The 25,897-nt window shown below is 44.2% G+C and overlaps 1 protein-coding gene across 1 annotated transcript; it reads right to left on the minus strand.

Annotated features, from left to right (window-relative positions):
* Nucleotides 1-1,092: 1,092 nt before the first annotated feature.
* On the minus strand, nucleotides 1,093-24,598 carry Whamm (WASP homolog associated with actin, golgi membranes and microtubules). Its single transcript, XM_027407534.2, has 10 exons — nucleotides 23,917-24,598; nucleotides 20,878-21,051; nucleotides 17,153-17,303; nucleotides 12,579-12,748; nucleotides 10,551-10,716; nucleotides 7,821-8,008; nucleotides 5,672-5,758; nucleotides 5,445-5,540; nucleotides 3,533-4,001; nucleotides 1,093-1,743 (listed from the first exon to the last, which is right to left on the minus strand). The coding sequence occupies exons 1-10, from the start codon at nucleotides 24,520-24,522 to the stop codon at nucleotides 1,463-1,465; spliced, it is 2,388 nt and encodes a 795-aa protein (XP_027263335.1). The 5' UTR covers nucleotides 24,523-24,598; the 3' UTR covers nucleotides 1,093-1,462.
* Between the last annotated feature and the right edge of the window lie 1,299 nt (nucleotides 24,599-25,897).

Genomic DNA, 25,897 nt, shown 5'->3' on the forward strand with positions numbered 1-25,897 from the left:
GACACAGTGCCAGTGTGAGCTGGTGCACACTCCCTGCACCAGATGTTAAAGCCAGACTGGCACATTAGTGCCTTCAGCCATGTTAGCACTGGGGACATGTGACAGGTGGCAGACCCATGGGTAGCCTGGCAGTGGCCACACAGAGATCTTCAGCCAGGCCACTGAGGCAGGTCCAAGTATAGCTGCTGAAGGGTTGGGACGCGTCCCAGCCACTCCAGGTTGGTACTGGCCAGATGGAGTACAGAAAACTTTAAGTGGGATGTGGGAGACCAAAGTATTTCCGCTATGGAATATTTTGAGATCCAGCCTTTGGTCTCACTGAACATGGAGCACCGGAAAGCTCCGGCCTACTATTGTATTGTTTATGCCAGTAAGGCTACCACTGTTTACCATGGCCTCAGGGTAATATGCCTCTTATTTGCATCTCTATGCTCCTAAGTATCTGAATAGGCCTGCACCAGGGCAGGGAGATCAGAGGTGTGTGAGTAACTTGTGAGGATGGAAGGTTAGGAGAAGGGGCAAGCGGCCAGAGCAGAGAGGGAACAAAGAGGGAAATGGTTTTCCTCGTGGTATTGGCAGGACGGTTAAGAAACACCAGAAAAGACGGCTAATAAATGACTCTAGTTCTACAACATGGAACTGAGAGCTCTCTGAAGATGACAAGATGCCTGTGTTTGATCTTTATCGCCGTTGGGTTGCTGGGAGCTTCCAGGTCCTCGCACCCCCACTCAGGCCGAACCTCATGGCTGTCATGGGTTAAAGCTGAGACAAGCCGGTCACGACAGTGGGAACAAGAAATGTGTGTTCATCTTATTTGGTAGGAATTGAGGACTGCTGCCCCTCTCCCAGAGTTGGGATAATAAGGTTAAGGGACACCTATGCAGTCTGAGGAGTGACTAGGCTGCTTCATATTGGTCCCCGCCCCACTCCTTAGCAGTGTCTGAAATGAGTGATGCTGTTCCCGTGCCCTTAGCACTTGCTCAACTCAGTGCTGCGCTGAAATCTCTGAAATCTGGGGAAATTTTCAACCCACTGAAGCAGAAAGTGCTTTGCTTTCATAGTGGACCAGAGACCATTTCCTCACGACACAGATGCATTATAAATATTGTTTATTATGAGCTTCTGTAGTGCTGATACACAAAATAAGTTTTATTTAAAGTAATCCTGGAATATATGCAATTTATTCTGATTATTGCTAAAATTATGTTCACATTCAAGCCTTTAAGTCTGAGGAACCAGTGTGCATACACATGGAAGCACACTATCTAACGTATACCACGGGCTGCACCTCCAGCTCAGTGCCTCTAGGGTAGACACAGTACTGCTCCCATGACCAACCTACTGTGGGGAGTGACAGTTACCACACCTCCACTGCTCTCCAGTGTTAAGGCCACAGAGTAGTCTCAGGGAACTCTTGCTGTCTAGGGTTTATAGGCCTGTCTGCCTTTGTCACCTGGAGACCCTAGTGGTCCCACTCGACAGGACCCTGCTCATCACTGTCCTCTGAGTCAGTAGAAGACACTTTCTTGATTCTTTCCAGGGCTGCCCTGATGCTCCTCTCCAGGTCACTGGTGTGCTTCTTGCCCCCATCTGGGTGGACTTTCTTCAGCTGTACCCCCTGCCTGATGGCAGCCAGGACTTGTTCATTGACTGAGGTGCTGGGAGGGGACAAGGTAGGTGCTGCTGCTTTCCTGAGAGAGGCCCTGCCCTGCCGTAGGGAGGCCAACACTTCATTCATAGAGCCTGAAAGTGAGCAGACAGCAAGTATGATGAAGAACCAGGTTTCCAGAGCACACCCCAGCTCATACCATGACATAACAAACACTCAGGGTGCAGTGAGCCCCTGACAGTGCTGACCAGCTTCAGAGCAGCACCTAGAGCCCTGTTTCAGTCAGGACAGCTTGGTGGCTGATGTTTTATCCTGACTGCTTTCCACCACTTCTTCAAACCCACTGTGACTTACAGGCCACATCCATCCTGTCTTTTGCTGAAGTGACTTAACATACCCTAAAGAGTTAAGGGTGCCTGCAGTGGAACAGTCTGATCGCTTCCTATAGGTTGCATCTCCTCCATTTCTTTTCCCATTAAAAACACCTTGAACACGCCCCCTGCACTCCTCTGCTTCAGTCTTGGAGTGATTAGTCAGTCATGACTCACCCGTACAACAGGCACTCAACAGTTCCCACACATGAAGACTTAAAGTGATATACTTAATCAGGCGCTCTGTGAGCCCAAAGGGAGGCACTGGCCCATTTCCTGTACAGCGTGTTTAATTCCACCCACCTTACCTGAGGTGGCTATGGGCTCTATTTTAGAGAGTGTGAAATACTGTCAAAACACAGATTAGCTCAGAGTTCCAAGACACTAGTGAGAAGCTATTTTTTAAAATTCTGGCATCCTGAGACCCTGAGAGGTAAAACCTTTCTTTGCTTGCAACACACAGGGCATGAGTTCAGCCACTAACTTAGGCATCTGCCAAGGAAGCCTTCAGGATTAACAGTCATTTTAACAGTCATTTCTAGTTGGGGACCAAAGAGCTAGGTTATGGCTAACTAGTCTGTTCTATTCTGCACTCAAACCCTCACTTGATTACAACCCCGTTTGAGAACTGATTAGGCAAGTTCCACAATCAAGGGTTCACACCGTCTTCTCCAGTGCTATCTAGTGTTTGCAAGTTCAACAGAGTACACACACACACACACACACACACACACACACACACTGTGTATTCAACCTAAACTGAGAATACTCCCGCACCCAAACTCTAATCTAGGCAGACAGGAAATCACTCTTCATTGCATGGTGTTGGAAACCCTATCAGTGGGCTGCCTGCCACCTGAACCTGCAGGTGTCTTCCCTCACAGCCTGTTCTGGGCACAGTAAAGCCCCAAGCTCACAATAAGTAGAGTGCTCAATTAACCCAAACCAGCATGTATGCTCCATGGGCCTCGCTCAACCCTGTTCCTGTAACTGTGTTCTGGTGGAGTGAAATACTCAGCCATAGGACAGCATTTACCAGGGTTTATTTTATCTAAGACAACCCTCCCCAAAGCAGTAGGCTGAGTCTTGGCAGGTTTAGGCCAGTTTTTCCAAAAGCCAATGTCTAAAGCCATAATTAGAATTATGCATGAGAACTGTGGGCCTCACTAAACAAATCCTTGAGTGTATTCAGTGTGAAGACAAAAGGCGGCCCAGTTTTCCCAGTATTCTCAATCAAATTCAACATTGTGTGATGACTCAGAGATGTACTGCCATTTAAAGCTGTATTGAGAAACACTGGCAGAACTCAAATCCAAGCTGAAGTGGGGACAGTCTGAAGTAGACTGACTCTTTAACAGATGTGTATTCCGGCTGAGTTCGCATGTCAAATTCAATCTCACTGATACTAACCATAGTAAGAGTAGTAACAAGGCAACAAATGTTGGGATATTTTGAGACTAGAGAACTTTGAAGAAGATTCTAAACTGAAACTAATGAGACTTCAACAACTTAAGAACCCACAGGGAGCCAGAGCAGAACTGCAGTAGATTACCTGTACAGTGCAAGTCCTCCAGGCAATCGCATGGTCTTTCCTCAGACACCTTGCACACTAGAGAGCATGGCTGGTCCTCTGTTTCTAAAGTCCTGAGTCCTACATTCTGATGAGTGGTAGCTTGAAAAGAGGACGGAGTAGGGAGAGGAAGTGGTGGTGGAGGCGGAGGCAGTGGCGGAGGAGGTGGTGGCTGTGGTGGCAGTGGTGGCAGTGACAGACCCTCACTGGAGAGTTGGTTGCCATCTGGAACAAACACCTGGACCGGGATACTGTTATCGGTATCTTGATACTCAGGAGTTTTCCTAATAGCTTCAGGTAAGGGAGTAACACTTCTGGTTTTGCTTGAGGCACGATGAGCTACTTTGTGATGAGCAGTTGAGGACCTCTTCTGAGAGCGTCCACCTGACAGGTTTGGCACCATGGTTTCTGAGCAGGTTGTTTTCAGTGCAGACCAAGGAGCTTGCCCCTTCTGAGGATGACAAACCAGTGAGAGATTGGCCACAATGTAGGCCATCAAAATGCTGCAACTCCACAAGCAGGTCTATAAACAAGCACTACCCTGCGCACTGGGCGTCCTAACCCAAGAACTCTGGCCACCAACACAGACCCATGCCACTGAGCCTGTTTTCACAAGTTCAAGGAGCACTGCTGGTGTGACTTCAGGGACTGCCCTGGACCAGAGTGAAGCCTTATCTTTTTCAAACAAACAACCAAAAAAAAAAAAAAAAGGACAAACAGAAAAGAAAAAAAAAAACAAAACAAAAACCCAGCCCACATTTCTATCATTTGACCAAGTGACCATATACTACTTTCTCTGTAATAAAATAGGTGAAAAATGCACATAGAAGAAAACATTCATCATCGTTTAGAGTGAGAGGAAAAGGGACAGCTTCAGCTCAGCAGAACACATGGGCTGTAGTTATATGTCAAGGCTCCCTCCACAGTGACATTCAGAGATCTGTTACAAAGAAAAAGGAAGCTAGGGAGACCACTTAGGTAAAGTACTTGTGCAAGCAAGAGAACCTGCTGTCCAATCCCCAGAACCCACCCAAAAAGCTGGTGTGTTGGGGGTTGACTGTGATCCCAGAGCTGAGAGGAAGCTGTGCAGCTCCTGGGAGCATGCTGGCCAGCCAGCACAGCCTACTTAGTGAGCTCCAGGTCATTGAGACGCTTAGTCTTAAAAAAAAAAAAAAAAAAAAAAAAAAAAAAAAAAACAAAGTGGACAGCTCCTGAAGAATGACAGCTGAGGTTGTCCTCTGACCTCCACAGGCATGTGTGTGCTTACACCTATACACTAAAAATAAAAGCCCATGCCAGGCCCAGACTCTGGCCCCCAGTCTGCTGCTTGTGGATATAATGTAAGTGCTCTGCTACTGGTCAGTGCTATGCCCGCCAGCCTGCTGCCATGCTCCCTGCTATGATGATAATGGACTAGCCCCATGAAACTGCAAGTCAAGCCCCCAATTAAATGCTTTCTTTTATAAGTAGCCTTAGTAGTGGTGTCTCTTCACAACAAAAGAATAGTAACTACTAGGGTACATCTTAAGATCCTGCCTCAATCAAAAGTTAGCAGTGGTTCATACTGTGGGTTTCCTGATTTTTTTTCCTTATTGATAATAGCATTTTTAAAATGCTATGCTCCTGGGCTGCAGAGGTGGCCAGAGGTTAAAGAGCACTGGTTGCTCTTCCAGAGGTCCTGAGTTCAACTCCCAGCAACCACATTACAACCATCTGTAATGAGCTCTTCTGCCCTCTTCTGGCCTGCAGACATACATGCAGACAGGATACTGTATATAAATAAACAAATCTTTAAAAAATTGTTACCTGTTCATAATACATTACACTCTTTTCTAGGGTGGGTGGGGCTCATTTATCTCCCCTGGTAAAGAAGGTGAGTCTTTCCAGAACTTACCTCCCTATATGCTCTTAGTCGCTCAAGTGTTTTTTGACGTTCGTGATTTAACCATTCTTTTTTCTTTTGTTCCTCTTCTTTCATTTTGTTTCTTTTCTATACGTAAACAAACACATCCTTGTAAAGGCTCAGAATTCATCATGTATGTATTTACAAAGAAAGGAGACCCACCCTTGTCTGTCCCAGCTGTGTAGTTTCCACAGGCTAGCCCACCACCGGGTACTCACCATCTGAATATTGTGGTGCTGGTGAAAATATTTCACACTCTGTTGAGCCTGCTGCAGTCTGAGCTGATGGTTTTCTCGGCAGTGATCCTGTGGGATCACACAAAACACACACACCATTTTTAGTAAGACGTTCGTGGGCTGGAGTAGAATTGGAGGCATTACATTTTTGACTAGCATGTAAGGTGTTCAGTTTCCAATGAGGGTCAATACTAGGTCCTCCTCTACAGTTATGTGTGTCATCTGTTCCCAGCAGAGTGCTTTCAGAGATGAGTGTCTCAACAAACTGCTTTATTAAACATACAAATGTTTACTTATTTATTTTGGTGGGAGCAGGGCCGCACACATACCATAGCGCACAGACAGAAGTCAGAGGACAACCTGCTAGGTCAGTTTTCTCCTGGGAGTCCTGGTTGTCATGCTCAGTAATGGATACCTTCATAGAACAGCCATCTCACAAATCCGCTCTGATACAATTGTTTAAATCCATCTCCCCGTGTTATAAATACTAATTAAATTTCCAAGCCCACCTAGAAGTAGTTGGAACAGTATGTTCAAACTGTACATTCTCCATAACCCTTCATACACAGGAGAAAATGCAGTAATACTAACATTTGCTGAGTATGTTGTCAACCTGAGTCACAGTGCCATTTTATTCTTAAGTTCACTGTGAAATTTGTATTATTGGTGTTACTATCTTCCTAACAGATGAAAAACTTAGCTTAAGAGAAATCATAGGACTGGAAGGTGGCATGGTAGTTAAGAGTGCTCAGCTTGCCGGGCCTTGGTGGCACATGCCTTTAATCCCAGCACTCGGGAGGCAGAGGCAGGCAGATCTGTGAGTTCCAGGCCAGCCTGGTCTCCAGAGCAAGTGCCAGGCTAGGCTCCAAAGCTACACAGAGAAACCTTGTCTCGAAAAAACAAAAATAAATAAATAAATAAATAAATAAATAAACAAAGCACAATAAATGAGCAAATGAAATATAGGAACTTTCTATTGGAAAAAAATTCTCAGTGTTTTTATGTAATTATATTGTTTTAGAACTAAGAAAACATGAGTTTCATTTTGCTTTGTTTTTGCTTTTTTTTTGCCTTATTGGTCTTGTGCTTATTTGATTTTCATTTTTTCTGTTTTTTTTTTTTTTTTTTTTTTTTTTTTTTTTTTTTTAAGAAAGAGAAAACATAAAGTTGGGTGGGTAGGGGGTTGGGAGGATCTAGGAGGAACTGAGGGAGGGGAAAACATGATCAAAATACATTGTATGAAATTTTTTTTAATAAAGAAAACAAGCTGAGCAGTGCGCGCCTTTAATCCCAGCACTTGGGAGGCAGAGGCAGGCGGATCTCTGAGTTAGAGGCCAGCCTGATCTACAGAGCAAGTTCCAGGATGGTCTGGGCTACACAAAAACACCCTCATCAAAAAAACAAAAACAAAACAAACAAAACGCAAGATCTGAAATAAGAATGAACTTTGTTTCTGTGACTGGCTTCATTATAATCCATAATTTAGAGTAAAATTTATGCTGTACAAGTGATTGTTAGTTTCTCCCTAGGGTAGTTTTTAAGTTCTAATTTTATTTTTTGTGGCACAGGGAATTGAACCATATACATGCTAGTTAAGTTTTTACTGTTGAACTATACCTGCAGCCGTGCTAATATTTTTTAATTGGAGACGGGGTCTCCATAAGTCATGCAGGTTGACCATGAACTTGCCTCAGCTTCTCAAGCAGCTGGGATTCAGGCCTTAACCAGCAGCACCACACCCACCCCTTCTGTCTTATTTTTATCTGTTAAGCATGTGTGGGCACACAGAGGTCAGTGGGTACCTTCGACAGGCGGCGCTTTTCTCCCACCATGGGACTGAAGTGAGGTTATCGGGCTCTTTGTGAAGAACATCTCATGGTCCCACTCTTACTCTGATTATAAAAGCACTATGCACAAGTAGGAACTCAATAGTTACTGAACGAACTAATTAAAAATCTAAATATTATGATAGACACTTAAATCTGAAAAGAAACAATTTTTTAGCATTTTAAAATATATTTGGCTCTAGCCACAGGGACAGACACACATAGAGCATTAATCACTATGAAGGTAAACCTCCTCAGCACTTTAACCCCGCTCTCAAGTGAAACTCTGGATGGAAGGACCGTACCTTTCTGTTCCTGAGGTGGGCCCTTCTGGCACAGATGCGGCCCCGCTGAGCCTCCAGCTGCCGGTACTGCTGCCTGAGTGCTCTCAGCTCTTCATCCTGATCAAGGTGCAGCTCCAGGTCATCAGCCACGTTCTCCAGCTCCTCCGGGCTTTCACACACATCGTAATAGACAACTTCCTCCTGTTTCTCTAAAAAGATTAGTGGCTTTCTTAGGCATGTTTTACTATAAGAAATAATTTTTTAAAATGTCTTTAAATGTAAAAAAAAAGACTAGCTGTAATTACATCACGTAGAGGAAAACAGCATTAAAATTACACACACACTTCTTACATAGCTACACAGTGTTCTACCTGACCATGTTGCATGTGCTAGAAATAGCATTTTAATGGCCACATAGTATTCACTAGTTCAAGCATTCTCAGAATGTCCCAGTGTTCTGTTATTTCTAGTTTCACGATGATAAACATATCTTCATATCAGAGAGAGAGAGAGAGAGAGAGAGAGACAGAGAAACAGAGAAACAGAGAGACAGAGAGAGTTTACTTCTTCCTTAGCAAATGAAATGAATGTTCAGGGTTCTTTAAATCTATGCCAAAATGCCCCAGCACAGCACAAGCTGTCTCACCAGTCTTCAGTTTTGATTATATATTGATTTTTAAAAGCCATGCTTATAACAATCCTAAACCATGCAGAAGCACACAGAATAAAATGTTTTCTATTTCCTCCCCAAACAGGAGTCCTATCCCAAAGGAAAACATCCTTCCAGGTTAACTATTTAAAAATAAAAGGTCCCCCTAAATGTATAAAAATGTTCACAACTGAAAAGAGCGGCAAAGGTTTTTGGATACCAGTATTAAAGCAAACGCAGAGGCCCTGCGTAAGGCTCACTGAACTCGAAGGGACTTGGAGAAAGAGACTGAAGATGTGGAGAGACCTACCATGATCTTGGGTGGGAGGAATCAAAATGGCAAGACGACAATTCTCCCAAGTACTCTCTAATCTTAAGCACAATCCCAATCAAAATTCCAGTGAGTTTTTGTTTGTTTAAAAGTTGCCAAAGTGATTTTAAAGTTCATCTGGAAGAATAAAGGAGAGAGTCAGGATTGGAGCAGCAGGGGAACATGGGGTGCTAACAGGCTTTGCAGGTACAAGGCAGTGGGAGCCCACAGCAGGAGGCCTTGGGAATGAGTGCAGGAGAGCTCAGACCAACCACTGAAGTGGCTCAGAGTCTCCAAAGCAGCAGCAGAGACCTGAAAATCAGTGCTCAGGACAAATTTGAGAAGAAAAGTTTGATATTTATCATAGAATGGCCAACAATGAATAAAGTCCTTCGTGTGGAAAGGATTCCAAAAAGAGAAGATACATATGGCATGATTTTTCTGAGATGCAGAATTACAGAAACACAGCAGGGTGTGGTGGCACACTTGTAATCCCAGCCCTTGGGAAGTGAAGGCAGAAGGACCAGGAATTGACCACACAGCAATTCTGAGGCCAGGCTGGGCCAATTACACGAGACCTTGTTTCAAAAAAAAAAAAAAAAAAAAAAAAAAAAGAAAGAAGAAAGAAAGAAAGGAATCAGTAACGTGTGTGTGTGTGTGTGTGTGTGTGTGTGTGTGTGTGTGTGTGTGTGTGTGTGTGTGTGTACACAGTGGTGAGAAAACTGGGAGAAAAAAAGAGACATGGGATAGTGGGGGTAGCAAATATGAACAAAGCACAATGGCATGCATGTATAAAAATGGGTTCTACAACATAAAAAAAAATCACGAAGAGAAACGGATGTGAGGTGTGGTGGTGTACATCTGTGATCTGGCCCTCAGTGGGGCTGAGAAAGGAGGGTTATAGTGGATCTGAGGCCAGCTATAACAACATAGTAAGACCCTGCCTGTCTCAAAACTCCAAAAGAAGAGAAAAATGGGGGGGGGCAGAAAAGAAAAAAGTAAACATCTCAAAAAATGTCCATTAAGTATACTGTTTTCACTATCAATTGCAATTAAATAAACAAAAACTAAGATGCCACTTTCACTACCAAATACCCAGAAGTTCAAGAGGAGTATAAGCGTGGAAGGTGTACCTTCATCTGCTGGTGGGGTGAACTTCTGTGTAGCCTTTCTAGGGCAATTATGAAATTCAGAAGTTAGAAACAATAGAGGGAGGAGGACAGTATTTCAAATTACTGTTCCAGTGCCATTTTGGTAGATACATATTAGTAAGCATTGCTCTTAGCCCAAACATTCTATCTTTAGAAATCTATCTCATAAATTATCAGGAATCTGTGCACAGAACACACACAGAAAAGTTTTCTGCTGCACTGATGTTCAAGACAGGGAGAAGCCAGAAACCACAGTATGCCTGTAAAAGGAAATACTATGCAGCCATTAAAATTCTGAGGGTTTTCAAAATTATTAATACTTAAATGAGTTTATTGTGTATTAGGTAAAAACAAAAGGAGGTTACTTGATAGAGTCTATAGTCTTGGTTTTAAAAACTGACACTCATCTTTATGTATGTAACACATTTTTAAAAGTCTGTAAGTTGCTTTCACCAAGCGCCTCTACATGGTGGGCATGAGGGCTTCTTTGTTTAAAAATATCGTAGAATAACAAAAATTCTGAAGGGAAACTGAATACGATCAGTAGATGTAGTAGGCCATTTTATAAGAAGAAATCGATAATTTGTATTTCCTCAAACATGTGACTCAACACTTCATTCTAACATAAACATGAATGTTACCTTTTATAAGTCTCTTAACAGAGTCCAACCGTGAGACCAGGATCATCTCTTCGCTTTTCAGGATCTCTAGTTTAACATCATACAACTCCAACTGAATCTCGTAATACTGTATTTCTAGCTCATCTACAGCATCTATATTCTTTCCTTGGTCTGGAAGATCTTTAACCTGGTTTGTATAGAGAAAGGAATAGATGATTCACATAGGAAGAGCACATGCCAAGCATCCTGGCTGTTTTCTGCTCATCCATGGTGCTAACTGTAAGAAAGGAGACAGGACAAAAGCCCTCCATCTCAACAAACTTGAACTCATTCAGCGAATACACTCCACCTTAAAAGAAGTCAATACATTCATGATCTAAAAACATAATGGCAATAAGACCATGTCAGGGATCAGCTGACCCGAGCTAGTGAGAGATCACTGACTCAGTTCTGACAAATGGGTTACCTGCATAAGACCAAACTAGACTCCTTTAATATAGGTTTCAATGGTGCAACTGGGACAATATATGAGACCACTGGCAGTGGGTCCAAGATCTAACTCTAATGTACAAACTGACTTAGTGGAGCCCGTTCTATATGGAGAGATACCTTGCTCAGCCTAGACACAGGGGTGTTGGGGGTAGAGAGGTGCCTTGGTCCTGCCTCAACAAGATAATACAGACTTAGTAGACTTCCTAGGGGAGGCCTTACCCTCTCTGAGGAGCAGGTGGAAGTGGAGGGACGTGGGGGGAGTGATGGAAGGGGGAATGGGGATTGGAGTGTAAAAAATAAATTAATAAAAAAATTACAATATAAAATAAAAGGTAAAAATCAGAGGAGAAAAAAAATGTTCGAGATAGAAGGTATTGTTATGATAAAGCTCGAGGGGAACCTTGGCAGATTCCATGGCAGGTAAGGGTGATCAAGGTTGGGGACAAACATGCCAGGCAGGCAGAGCTCAAGTGAGAAGTTAGTTTCATTAGAAAGGGAAGCTGGAGTGGGGGTGGGGAGAGAAGAGGTAAAGAGACACAAGACAGAGGACAGAAGAGAAGAGGGAGGCAGGAAAAGTCCTTTCTGCCCCAGGGAGACAGCAGGAAAGAGAGCATAAGTGGGCAGGGGTGGAATGGGATTCCTGTCTTTTAAAGGGGTCCTTTGCACCTGCCTGCAGACCAGTAGTCATGAAACCCTGGGGTGACCAGGGTACTGCCTGAGTGCATTCTGTCAGGTGTCAGGGATAGGCCAGCATAATGCCTGAATCCTTAGAGGTGTCACCCAAATGTAAATGTTGGCACTCTACGTCCAATGTGACAGTACTGAGGGAGTCACTGGAGGTGATCAGGTCTGATGAGGTAGTGGAGTAGGACCCTGTGGTGGGAAGGCTTAGTAGCACTTCCTCTCCACAGACAGGAGAGGCCCGTGAGCACACAGTAAGGAGTGGCCACAGCCAGGAAGAAAGCCCTCACCAGAAGCTGAATAGGAAGGCACCTGGATCTTGGACGTCTAGTCTCCAGAGCTGGGAAAAATAATTAAATGTAGTCAGCCCAACTATGGCATCGTCTTACAAGCAGCCTGATCTGAGGCGGCTACTGACAAGATTCTGCCCCCAAGCCCCAAGATTATGGAAACTATTACCTGACTATGAGGCAATGAAGAGTCACTTAGATTAAGACATGGCAGAGCACACTCTTAGCTATGCTGGGCTGGGACTCAGTGGTGGATACTTACTTAGTACCTGCCTGCAAGATGTTGGCTCCAGGACACTGTCACATTGTTTACATGCATGAGAGAGAGAGAGAGAGAGAGAGAGAGAGAGAGAGAGAGAGAGAGAGTACAGTAATATATACTAAACATTACTACTGTGTTATTTTTAAAGTGAATCCCCCCACTCAGTGTTACAAAGGAAAGGAGGCATCATGACCCACCTTCTTTAGTATCTATGGAAGCTGTGATGGGAGATACAAAGGGGGCTTGTTACCAACACCTAGGATGAAAGGCAACCTAAATGGCAACATGCTTTTAGAGAAAGAAAAGTGATTGTTCTTGTCTTACCTTCCTCTGGATTTCAGCGCACCTGTGGTTGAGACACAGCTCTTTGGCTTTCATGAGCTGCAGAGTCTCCTGAGCTAACATGAGCTGGAGATTTTCTAGCCTGGGCGTAGCTGTGGCCCAGGCAGCCTTGCCAAACCTCTTCCGATCCTGCTCCATTTGTTTCTGCATTCCTGAATTTATAATTGATAAAATAAAACAAGTACAACTCATTAATGAATCCTGAGTTGTCTCTTTGTTGCCTCCTTTTTTTCCTTTCAAAACCTCTTTATAATTGTATTATCACAGAAGTAACCCTTGGTCATGGATAGAAAATCTTAGTATTCAATTTAAAAGCAGGATAATAACACTTATGGTCTGCCTTACTGAGCTGTTGGTCCCACAGTTTCTGTGGCTAACGGGCTGGTGTGAACAGTCTGACCAACAGCTCATTACTCTGCTTTCAATTGAACTTCAAACCCTACTAGAGTGTGCTGGCTAGTTTCTGTCAACTTGATACAAACTAGAGTCACCTGGGAAGAAGAGAAGCAACTGAGAAACTGTCGTGTGGACATGTCTGTAGGGCATTTTCTTGACTGTTGATTGATGTAGGAGAGCCTAGCCCACTGTGGGTGATGCCACCTGCCCGCCTGCAGGTGGTACCCAGTTGTATAAGAGAGCAAATTCTTGCCCGGCGTGATGACGCACGCCTTTAATCCCAGCACTCGGGAGGCAGAGGCAAGAGGATCTCTGTGAGTTTAAGGCCAGCCTGGTCTCCAGAGCGGGTGCCAGGATAGGCTCCAAAGCTACACAGAGAAACCCTGTCTCGAAAAAACAAAAAACAAAAAGAAAGCAAATTCTTGACTTCAGCCAGGGAAGCAGCCCCAGCTCCAGCAGGCACTCCCTGAGAATCCACAGACCACTGTGGCCAGGGAAACAGGTAGGCTAACTGCAGATCTTCACCTCTCTCTCCTCTCCTCCAAATCTAGTCCCCAGTCTACTCCCCTGCTTTGCAGCAGACCACCTGCTGAGGCCAACAAACCACACACACACACACACATACACACACTTCTCCAGTGGATCACCCAGATCTTCCCTTCTTAACTCCCTCACCTGACTCACTGCTTCATCCCTGCCCTCACTCAATTCCAGCAGGCACTCCATGGGAACCCATAGGCTAACAGAAGGATGGGAATCCATCTACCTTAGGATTCAGGTTTACCACTCTTGGGCATATGTCCAAAGGAGGCTTCACCCTACCACAGAGACACTTGCTCAACCATGTTCATTGCTGCTCTATTCATAATAGCCAAAAATTGGAAATAACTTAGATGTCCTTCAACAAAAGAATGAGTGAAGAGAATGTCACATATACACTGGAGTATTACTCAGCTGTCAAAAAAAATGGCATCATGAAATTTGGAGGCAAATGGATAAACTTGAAAAAAAATCATCCTGAGGTATCGCAGACCCACAAAGACAAATATAGTATGTATTAGCATATATGTGGATATTAGCTGTTAAGTCAATGATAACCAAGCTACAATCTGAAGAAGCAGATGTTAGTTATAAAGGAAGGGACTAGGAGAGACAAATAGATCTCACTAGAAAAAGGAAATAGAATAGATAGTTATGGATGGTGGGCTGGAATGTGAGGATCAAAATGGGAGAGAAAAAAGGGAGGGTGAGCTAAAATTAAGGGCCATCTGAGGGGTAGCGTGGAATCCTAATACAGAAAAATATTTACATACATAAAAGTGATCTAAATAAAATCACCAAATAATGGGGAGGCAGAGCCCCAGCTGGCACTCTTTTGTCATCAAATAAAGCTTCCAAACTGGGATTAGGTTACATTTAATTGAATTGTTGGTCAAAGGAGTCCCATTGGAATCCCCAAACAACCCAGGCTGTGGCAAAGACTATAGGTTGCTCTCTACAAACTACAAATTGATGTCAAGGTGATTAAAATAAAAAAGGCCCCCACAGGTCCATATAGTATGGCACTATTAGGAGGTGTGGCCTTGTTGGAGGAGATGTGGCTTTCAGGTCTCAGAAGCTCAAGACAGGTCTAGTGTAGCATGTCTCTTCCTGCTGCCTATAGATCCAGACATAGAATTCTCAGCTCCTTCTCCAGCACCATGTCTACCTGCATGCCACTGTTTCCTACCATGATGACAATGGACTAAACCTCTGAAATGTAAGTCAGCCCCAATTAAATACTTTATCTTTATAAAACTTGCCATGGTCCTGGTGTCTCCTCACAGCAATGAAACCCTAACTAAGACAGATGGCAAGTCCCCATTGCTGAAGACAAGAGCTACACAACTCATTGAACATGGAGAAGTCAAACTGGTGCCTACATAGAACCTTCACCACTATGTTCTAGAGTCTTTAGCACAGGAAGGTACTCTGCATAAGAGTACTCTACTACTATAGGAGAAACATAAACACCAACCCAACCACAAACCTTTGACCTACAATGGTGTCCTGCCTGCAAGATGTGCTAGAGTAATGGTGGCACAAAGGTTGTAGGATTAACCAATATTCAATATTTTATTTGACTGAAGGCATACTCCACTAGATGGAACCCATACCAAACATTGCTTGGGTGACCAAACCTAAGAGTACATAGCCCAGGGACCTAGAATAAAACCAAATACTGCTGTTCTTAAAAAAAAAAAAAAAAAGTAGCCAGACATGGTGGCACACACCTTTAATCCCAGTGATCTGGAGGCAGAAACAAGAGGATTTCTTTGAGTTTGAGGCCAGCCTGGTGTACAGAATGAGTTCCAGGACAGCCAAAGCTACACAGAGAACCCTGATTACAAACAAACAAACACTAATAAAATTACTTCTAATGACATTCTGCTATACTCATAGATCAGTTCCTTGCTAAAACACCATCAGAGAAACAAACAGGGGGAAAAACAAAACAAAAAAAGAGACCCATAGCCAGACATTATTATATAGAGTGGGAGACCTTGGAATGCTTAGCCCTAAAAGGGATGTCTCCATCAAATCCCTCCCCACAGGACTCAAGGAACCCTGTGAAAGAGGGGGCAGTGTAAGAGCAGGGGGAATGGAGAACACCAGAAGAACAAGGCCCTCTAAATCAACATGATCAGTACACATATGAACTTAGTGAGACTGAAACAGTACACACAGGGCCTGCCCAATCTGTACCAGGTCCTTCGAATATATATTTTGGCTTCCATTTTAGTGTTTTTATGGAATTCTTGAGTGTGGGAATGAGTGGAGCTCCACTTCTTGTGCCTGCTCTTGGGCTCTTTTTCTTCTGTTTGTTGTTTTGTTCAATTCTGGTGTATTACTTTTTGTTTTGTCTTATTATATTTTATTACTAAACCCTAGAAGCCTGTTTGTTTTTAAATGAGAGACAGAAAGGGCATGGATCCAGACAGGAGGTGAGATGAAGTGAATCTAGAAGTAGAGGAAGGGGAAACTATAATCAGGATATATTGTGTGAGGAGAAAATCTGTTTCCAATAAAAGAAAACGAAGGAAGGAAGGAAGGAAGGAAGGAAGGAAGGAAGGAAGGAAGGAAGGAAGGAAGAAAGAAAACAAGAAAGCAAGAAAGCAAGCAAGCAAGCAAGCTAGGTGAGCAAGCAATGAAAAGTAAGCCATTAAGCAGCATTCCTCCCTGGTCTCAGCTTCCGTTCCACCTCTAGGTTCCTGCCTTAGCTTCCCTCTGTGAAAAACTGTTCCCTGAGCCAGCGTTGGTGGTGCACACCTTTAATCCCAGCACTCAGGAGGCAGAGGCAGGCAGATCTCTGTGAGTTCAAGGCCAGCCTGGTCTCCAGAGGGAGTGCCATGATAGGCTCCAAAGCTGCACAGAGAAACCCTGTCTCAAAACAGGAAAAAAAAAAAAAAACTGTTCCCTGGAAGTTTAAGATGACATAAACCTTTTCCTCCCCAAGTTGCTTTTGGTTATGGTGTTTATCACAGCAACAAAAAGTACACTAGGACAACTGGAACTTCTAACATTTGTTTTTAAAAAAAAACTCAAGGGTCACATTTTTATATATAAATCATATATCATATATATCATATGCATACATACATACATATATATCAAGTAGACTGACAGACATTAGGTTTCCTATTTAGGTCTAGTGTGACCCCTACCTAGCTGGACAAAATTCTTGCTCATAAAAAGCAGTCCACACTCTCCAGGACCCAGCCCACGGTCTGGCTTTAAGTTCTCCTATTTGCAAAGTTCTCTGAAGCCACAGAGCCTTTGTAAATGCCCAACTCCTCTCCACTTCCATGTACTAGTCTAGTCTGGGGCAAGCGTACCTCTCAGAGACCTTTCATGAGTACCCCAATCAGACCCAATTGCTTCCAAAGGATCTCAGAGCCCTGTTTTTTTCCTTTGGTGTTGCTTACAGCCCCAGCTATTTATCATGTACTGAACAAATATCACAGACGTCTCTGCTCACCAGGCTGGAAAGTGGTCATACTTATCCTTCCACTGAATTCCCAGTGCCCAGCAAATGTGGTTCCTGATACTGAAGATGCATGCAAATGTTTTCTAAGTAAAATAAAATTACATATACCTTAGTACAATAGTTTTAATGTCACCTGTTAATGCCGTTACTGTTTCCTTAAAATAATTCACAGTGATATCTTGAATAGAGACCACTGCTTCTTCAGTCTGTCTGGTCCATTCACTGGCTTCCTTCTGTAGGGCAAGCACCCTTTTAGGACCCAGGTCATTCTCATTCAGGGACTTCTACAAAAAAAATTGATGTAGTGCCATTAGGAAATCTTGAAGCAGCTGTGTAGATTGTTGTAATCACTCATTTTACTCCTGCTTAGTCAGCTCCTGATGAGTATCAGTGAGCTGGGTGCTGGCACCCCTGGAAGACTGTCAGTGCCCATAAGATGGCTGCACTCCATCTTGGCTCAAGGGCAGAGAGTTCAAAACTGTCCTCAGTAAGTCATAAGACCTAAGGGTCAAAGGCGTAGTTATAGTAGGATATTTGATCTTGGCCTTAGGAGTTTATTCTAAATAACAATAGACCTGGTCTAAGGTGTGGTTACTCCTGACTCTCAAGGCCAGGTAACAAGAAATTGAATCTAAGGTGTAGTTACTAAATCCTAGGAGAAAGGAGGAAAAAAAGTCTGTTTGTTCCATATGCATGATACCATGTTCCCCTTTTTTGGTTAAGGTATGAAAATGTAAGAGTGCAGAATAACAAACTCCGGGCATTTCAATATTGATTGATCTGCCCTCCTGATTTGTGTGTCTTCCTCTTTTCCTTTAACTTCTTTAGCTAGCTTTTCTTTAGTCCACATTCCCGCCAGCTCAGCTGGCTGCTGACTTCAGCTCCACAGTGACAAAAGTGTACTCTGGGGACAGAGGGAAAACACTGACTGACTTAGCATGACTAGAACCTTTTCAGGGTACAGTTGTGCAAATGAGATGTCTGTTGTTCAGCACTCAGGACTCAAGTGCTGCTTTTTCAGTAGTTTCTTTTAGGACCCTTAAATACTTAGCACTTAATTTAATGCAATATGGTCACCTAAAAGGTATTCATATGTATTCAGATCAGTGCCGTTTGACCTGAATGTTTGTGGGTCTTGAAATTCATATATTGAAGCCCAGTGTGATGGTATTAGGCCATGAGGATACAGCTCTCATGATTAGGATTGATGCCCTTATAAAAAGGAAGAGGCCAAAGGTCTCCCTGCTCTTTAACATGTAAGAACACATCAGGACAGCCAACCACACACTAGCAAACAAGTTCCCATCACCAAGTCTGCCAGCACCTGAGCTGACTTCCCAGCCACCAGAGCTATAAGGACAAAAAAGTTCTGTTGTTCATATGCCGCCTGTTTGCGGTGCACTATGCTAACAGCCTGGACTAAAGGGCAGCTGTGCATCCAGCACCTGGTTTCCTTCTACAAAGCTTGATTCGGTGACGCTGGAGTAGTGAATTAGTGTTACACAAATAAAGCCAAAGCTACAAGAAACTAGGATAAAAAGACAAATACAACAAGTGTTGAAAGAGGCTTGGCGACACAACGTAATCCCAGCACTTGGAAGGCTGAGGCAGAATTGCTACAAGTCAAGGCTAATATGAGCTATATACCAATATTTGATCTCAAAAAGAAACAATAACAAAACATACCAAGTATTGACATTGACACAAATGAGCCCACACTAAAACAGTGCACTTGACTTGGGAAACAGTCTGGTGGCCTTCAAAAGGTTAAACTTTTTTTAAAAAAACCACAAGATAGCTGGGTGTTGGTGGCACTTGGGAAGCAGAGGCAGGTGGATCTCTGTGAGTTCGAGGCCAACCTGGTCTATAGAGCAAGTGCCAGGATAGGCTCCAAAGCTACAGAGAAACCTGGTCTCAAAAACAAACAAACAAGCCGGGTGTTAGTGGCGCACGCCACCCTGTCTCAAAAAACAAACAAACAAAAAAAACAAAAAAACAAACAAACAAAAAAACAAAACCAATAACAACAAAACCCCACAAGATAAACATTATCACTTGACCAGCAGGTCCACTTCCCAATACATACATGAGAGAAAGTATGTAAATCAAGTGTGGCCTGTGCCTGTAATCCCACACTCAGAGGCTGAGGTAGAAGACAGTTGTAAATTCAAGGCCATCCTAAGCTACCTAGTGGGTGCCAGTTCTGCCTGAGCTACAGCTGAGACCATGACTCAAAAAGAGGGAGTGGGGTCAGGACTGGTACACATACACATATGTTGATGGCAGTATTATTCATGTATCTAGAAAGTGTAAATGATCCAAGTGTCCAACAAGGGTGAATGGATAAGGAAGATGCAGTATATTCTCATAATGGCAGTTATCTGCCAATAAAAGAAATGAAGTCCTAGTGGCTATGGCACAGCCAATTCTTAAAATATGCTAAGTGAAAAAGTAGCCACAAACCCACAAACATTCTATAGTTCTATTTATGTGACATTTCTGTGGGCTGGGGAGATAGCTCAGAGGGGAAAGTCCTTGCCTTGGCTGACTTCAGATTCTAGAATCCACCTAAAGTAGATTCCAGAATCCATCTAAAGTCAGATACAAAAATATGTTCATAATACAAGTGTTATACCAAAATGGGCAGTAGAGACAGGAAGATCTCCAGCAGCTCATGGGTCAGCTAGCCTGCACTCGCACACAAACAAGGACATACACACACATCATACACACAGATTAAAAATAAAATAAAATAAAATTTCCACAACAGCCAAATACAGAGACAAAGTAGATTATAGACTGCATAAGTTGGAGAAAATGAGTATGAGGTTTCTTTTGAGGGTAAAAAAGTATTCAAATATTGTTGGCTGGTAAGGTGGCTCAGTGAGTAAAAACACTTGCTGCCAAGCCTGATGACCTGAGTTCAATCCCTGGAATCCACATGGTAGAAGGATCCTCTGATCTCTACATGTGTTCTACACACACACACACACACACACACACACACACACACACACACACTACCAACAACCCATCTGTGGGTTAGAGCAGCAGGTACAGAACAACTTCCTGCCAAGGTCACAAAAGTACATATGGAAAGATAGCTGCGTGCGTGCAGGAGAGCAAGAATCTGTCTGCTGTCTCCTGACTCTCGATAGTTGAACAAAAGGCAATATTAACAATGCATTTTCTAAATGGGGTCACCCTAATGGAGTCAGAATGACAGCAATTACTAAAGTTTAATTACTGAATTACAATCCAGGGCCCTGCTATTTAAATTGGCATCCCATTTCTAAGAAATCTACAGGTAGAAAACCAGTCCATCAGTAGGGACAGTGTGGGTGTTGCCACATGATAAGATGAGCAGAGTAATGTCATCACTTCCAATCCATATCTCCCTCTTTAGAAGAGAGGGTTTGCCCATGATCAGCATCAGTCTACTATGCAGCCACAGTCTCACGCCCTTTCTCACTCTTTATTTTGAAACTGGGTCTTACTAAGTTTCCCAGGATGACTCTGAATCTCTTCTACCCAGGCAGACCTTGAGTCTACCTCCCAAATAGCTAGACTTAAAACCTGTACAACCAGGCTGGCTATTGTTGTTTGTGGCTTTATGTCCAGGGCCTTGAACATGCTGGAGGCAGGAGGATCAAGAGCTCAAAGCCAACCTCAGCTACATTGTAAATTTGAGGCCAGCCTGGACTACATGAGACCTTGTCTTTAAATAAATAAATTATATATACATATAACATCATCTAAATATATAGATGAACTCAAAGTAAAAATACTAACTGAACCTCATATGTGACTAAAAGAATAATTACACAGGTAATAAGACAAAAATATCAGGAAACATACCAAAATATCACGCTTACATGAGGTCGAAACTTCTCGCATATCTCTGAATGGCTGCAGTAAATACTGAAAGAACATGGTTGCCACGGTAACTAATTCCTGATATGCTTCATCTTCCTCTTGATAAACTTTCATTAACGCTACCATGGTGCTGGCTTTTCCGTGATCTAGAAGAACCTAAAAGGCACAAATGCAAATAAAGCTTAAATCTGGACATTTATACAACAATGCCATAAATAAATTAAATAAATAAATAAATAAATGAAACCAAATATTCTCAATTTTAAAACATCAATTTTAAATATTAAGTAAACATGAAAATGTTCTCCAACCAAAAAGCCCAATTACATAGACGTGGTTAAATAAGATGGCTTGTCCTTTCACAATCGTTCAACACTATTTTTTAAAGACTATTTAACAATATGAGGACTTAGTATGGTGGCTGAAGCCTATAATCCCAACACTTGAGAGGCCGAAGCAAGACTTTTACTATGAGTTTGAGGCCACACTGGGCTAAAAAAGCTATTTCCAGGTCAGCCTGAACTACAAAGCAAGGCCCAGTCTCAAAGAAACAAACAAGCAAAAATACTATATATATTTCTGTGGACTCATAACGGCAGTATTATTTCCACCCCTCCAACTCCATGTGTAAGTTCCAGGCAGACAAGTGAATTATGCTTATGAACAGAGCAATAGTATGAGCTAGATTAGAACTGTAATAGTGGGAATGAACTTGAATTTGGGGGAAATATAACTTTACAGTATACAGATGTTAGGAGATTAAGGGAAAGGGAGGTAAGAATCTAAGAAATGAAGTATGAAGAACCAATTTAGAGCTGAGTCTGGTGGGATGGACCTGTAATTCAGCTACCTTGGGAATGTAAGGCAGGAAGTGGCACAGGCTTTAATTACAACTACTTTGGGAGGCTGAAACTGGTTCAATCCTGCAGCAGAAAGCTCCTAAAAAGCACAGGACATCAGAAAAGTAGAGTAAGGCCTTTGAGGCTGGACTGTAGGATGACGGGAATGGAGAGTGTGAGACTAAGCCTGCCTGGGCTACAGAGAGTTCAAGGCTGGCCTGGGCAACTTAGTGAGATGATGCCTGAAAGTAAGACTGAGGGGGACAGCTCAGGGGAAGAGCGCTTGCCTAGCATGCACAAGGCCCAATCACTAGCACTGACTAAATAAATAGCCAAGTCCGATATAAAATGACCAGGTTAAGGATCCAAAGCTGGCTGGCCTGAAAAATCTCCTGTCATTTCCTCATATATATTATAAAGTGAAATTAACTCGGGAAGTAGGTGTGTGAGCTGTACAGAATAAAGTGACCCCAACTGCTCTAGGTGTGGTGGCAAAAGACTATAATCCTATAATGCACTTCAGAGGCTGAAGCAGGAGGGTCACCACAGTCTGAGGGCAGCCTGGGATATATAGTGAGTTCCAGGACAGGGGCTCACATAGTAGGCTATCTATGTGAGCCCCTGTCTCAAAACAAAAACCCCCACTAACAGAATCCTTTTATAAAGCCATTTTAACTTTTAAAGACTCATTCTTTTTTTGTTTGTTTGTTTTTGATGTTGTTTGTTTTTCGAGACAGGGTTTCTCTGTGTTGCTTTGGAGCCTATCCTGGCACTCGCTCTGGAGACCAGGCTGGCCTTGAACTCACAGAGATCCACCTGCCTCTGCCTCCAGAGTGCTGGGATTAGATTAAAGTCGTGCACCACCAACGCCCGGCTTAAAAGACTCATCCTATATTTAGCTTAAGATAATATACAGCAATCAAGATTTTGCTATGTGGCTGAATTCTTCTTACACCTCCCCTTCCTCAAAACACAGCAAAACCACTGCTTAATAATGGCTTCGGTAAAAGAGAGCCTCAATCCAGCAATTGTCTCCATTAGATTGGCCTGTGGGTATGTCTGCAGAGCACTTATTTTTTAATTGCTAGACTGATAGAAGATGACCTAGCCCATTGTGGGTCACTGGACCCCTGGGCAGGTGGTCCTAGGCTGTCTAAGAAAGTAGCTGAGCAAGTCAAGAAAGCAAGCCAGTAACCATCCTTCCTTTGACGATGGGTTGAACCTGTAAGTCAAATAAACCCTTTCTAACCCCAGTTGCTTTTGGCCAAGGTGTTTATCAAAGCAACAGAAAACAAACTTCTAATGAGAAACAGGAAATGTCCCGGGAGTGCCCATGCACAGAACGAAGCTTTGACACTTGGCTCTCTTAGGGAAATTACATAGCTTCTCCCTAAATCTTTCAGTGAACTCAGTGCCTCCCTCCCTTTAGGGTCTGTAAGTGTACCACACAAATAATTGATGGGTCTCCAACTACCTCCTTCTGGTCCAAAAGAGCCTTCCTACTATTGACATTCCAAACTGATGAGTAAAGCCTCACTTGCTGGGGGCTTTTCCATTTAATACTTATTGCTTAAAGAATAACAATAGAACTATCTTTTAAAAGCCATTCATCCTCTAAGACAGACTTTAGCCATCTCTCATCTTCCCCAGAGGACCAAAAATCGCTTCCATTTCAGCTAATGTTTTGATTTCCTACGGGTATGCGTTGTTTTCACTTTTGCTTTCAATATTTCTTTCCCATTACAACATCCTGCTCTACCAAGAACAGGGAAAAGGTGAAGGGCGCAGCCTGGCTCAGATCTACAAGTAAACTTCTGTCTAAGCCAGGAATGATGGCGCCTGCCTTTAACCCCCAGAATTTGAGAAGCCAAGGACTGCCGTGACTTCAAAGCCAGTCTGGACCACAGAAGGAGACCCTATTTCAAAAAACCAAGCGAGTAGGGCGCGGCGCGGAGACGCACTCTGATAATGCCAGCACTTGGGAAGGAGAGGCAGAGAGATGAGAAATTCAGGCCAGCCTGGGGCACCTGAGACCCTGCCTCAGAAAACAAACACACGAAAACTACTCTGCTGCAAAGTCACGGGCCTCCGCTACCTCCCAGCCCAGGCGCAGGTGCGTTACCCACACCGGTATGTGCCGTGTCCCGGGAACCCGCTCTCGGCCCGGACAGGCGCCGCATACCTGGCGCAGCCGTGCTGTCGCCACGTCCAGCCTCGCACGCAGCGTCCTCTCGCGGAACTCGCGCAGGCCTTCGCAATCAGCCGAGTCTCCCGGGGCCGGGAAGAGCACATCGCGCACAGTGGCGCCGCTGCAGCCGTCGGCCGCCTGGCCCAGGTAGCGCTCCAGCTGGCGGCACAGCTCCTGCAGCGCCGCGTCGCCGGGTTCCGCAGGCGCGGGCCACACGAGCGCCCACACGAGCTCCCACAGCCCGCGCCCCAAGCCCCAGCCCGCGCCGCCCGCCGCGTCCAGCTCGGGTGGCAGCGACGGGAAGCAGCGCTCCAGGGCCGGGCACAGCGCCGCCAGCTGCCGGTGCGCTCCGCGGAACCCGGCGGCCGACAGCAGCCCGGCCCAGCTGCACCCGCCGCCGCCGCCGCCACCACCGTCGCGGTCGCCCTCCGGCCGACCGCGCAGCCGCTGCGCCGTGAGGTCTTGACAGGTGACGGCGAACTGGCCCTCCGCGGCGTTCCAGGCCACCAGGAAACGCAGTTGGTGTCGCTCGGGCTCCCGGAAGAGGTCCTCGCGCAGCGGCACCCAGCCATCCAGGCTGTCGAGCTGCTCGCAGTCCATGGTCGCCGTGTACTCCTAGACCCCGCAGGGCCGCGACATTTTCCGCGAGCCGCTACTGCCAGTCAGCTGAGCAGCTGTTCCCGCCCCCTTCACTCCGATTGGCTGCCGAGAATTGGGAGCGTGTCTAGAATTGGTTAAGTGAGAGCCAATGAAAAGTCTTTTGCGGGAAGCGGACTGGGTTTCCTTTTTACAGCCCTGCCTAACCTTGAATTCCCTAAGAAAGTCAGGCTAGCCTTGAAGTTTTAGAGATTGGCCTGCCTCTGTCTCTTGAGTGCTGGAATTAAATGGGTGCACTACCGTGCTCGGCAGAGATTTTATTCTTAATCATGTGTATATATGGACAGGACGATACTGCTCCTGAGTATAGGTACCAGAAGAGGGCGTCAAATCCCCTAGCGCTGTGAACAGTCTAATACAGGAACTGGGACCTGAACTTCAGATCCTCTCTATGGCCTCTGAGCCATCTCTCCAGCCCCTGTCTTAGTTTTCTACACTAAAATGACAATTTCCCTCAGTAGGACCCTATTAAGTATGTGGCTTCTGCCACAAACTTACTGTTAAAGATCAACTTTGATTTGAACTCAATAGTTAATGAGGGCCTCGGGATGTTAAGAACTGAGTCGCAGACATATTTATTTTCGCCAAGTTTGTAAGCTTTTATTGAGTGTCCACGGTGTTGTTGGTATATTGAGGAGATGGCCATGATATTTCTGCTTGTCAAGCATCGTGGCTGGCAACTTAACATGCCTAAATACAATGTGTTCCAGTTTCATCTTGAGAGCAAGGAAATTGAGACCCAGAAAGGGGGCTCATCTACAATACGTATACACTAGAACTAAGCAAGACATCGTCACTACTGAAAACCTGCCTGCTGGGGTATTAGAGCAAGCCAGAAGAAAGTGCTTTTGCCAAAAAGCATTTCCTCACATGGGCCTCCAAGACCCCTAAAGATGCCTTGTCCTACACCTGTAGTCACCTTAGAATTCAAGAACAGCAGACAGACACATAAACTTTTATTATATAAGCAATAGTAAGCCTTAAAGAGTAGGTCACACACTCCTCAAAAGAGTTTATTATCTGCTAGGCCGTGGAGGCACATGCCTTTAATCCCAGTACTCAGGAGGCCAAGGTAGTTGGATCTCTGTGAGTTCGAGGCCAGCCTGGTCTACAGATTGAGTTCCAGGACAGGCTCCAAAGCTACAGAGAAACCCTGTCTGGAATGCCCCTCTCCCTGATTTAATTATCTATGATGATGAAGCTGCACCCTCAGGCACAAGTAATTTACTCCTCAGGATCACACAACCTGTTGGGAAGGACCTAGAGATAAGGGTCAATGGAGCCACGCCTTGATCAAGATTGCTCGATTATACATATC

The sequence above is a fragment of the Cricetulus griseus genome, chromosome 3 (genome assembly GCF_003668045.3).
Source record: "Cricetulus griseus strain 17A/GY chromosome 3, alternate assembly CriGri-PICRH-1.0, whole genome shotgun sequence".
Lineage (NCBI taxonomy): Eukaryota > Metazoa > Chordata > Mammalia > Rodentia > Cricetidae > Cricetulus > Cricetulus griseus.

Excerpts from the sequence above, each read along its gene's own strand:
- Whamm (XM_027407534.2), bottom strand. The coding sequence starts at position 24,522 with ATGGACTGCGAGCAGCTCGACAGCCTGGATGGCTGGGTGCCGCTGCGC. Across the intron at positions 17,304-20,877 it reads CATGTAAGCGTGATATTTTG|AAGTCCCTGAATGAGAATGA; the intron begins GTATGTTTCCTG and ends TTTTTTTTGTAG. Across the intron at positions 10,717-12,578 it reads GCGCTGAAATCCAGAGGAAG|GTTAAAGATCTTCCAGACCA; the intron begins GTAAGACAAGAA and ends TATACAAACCAG.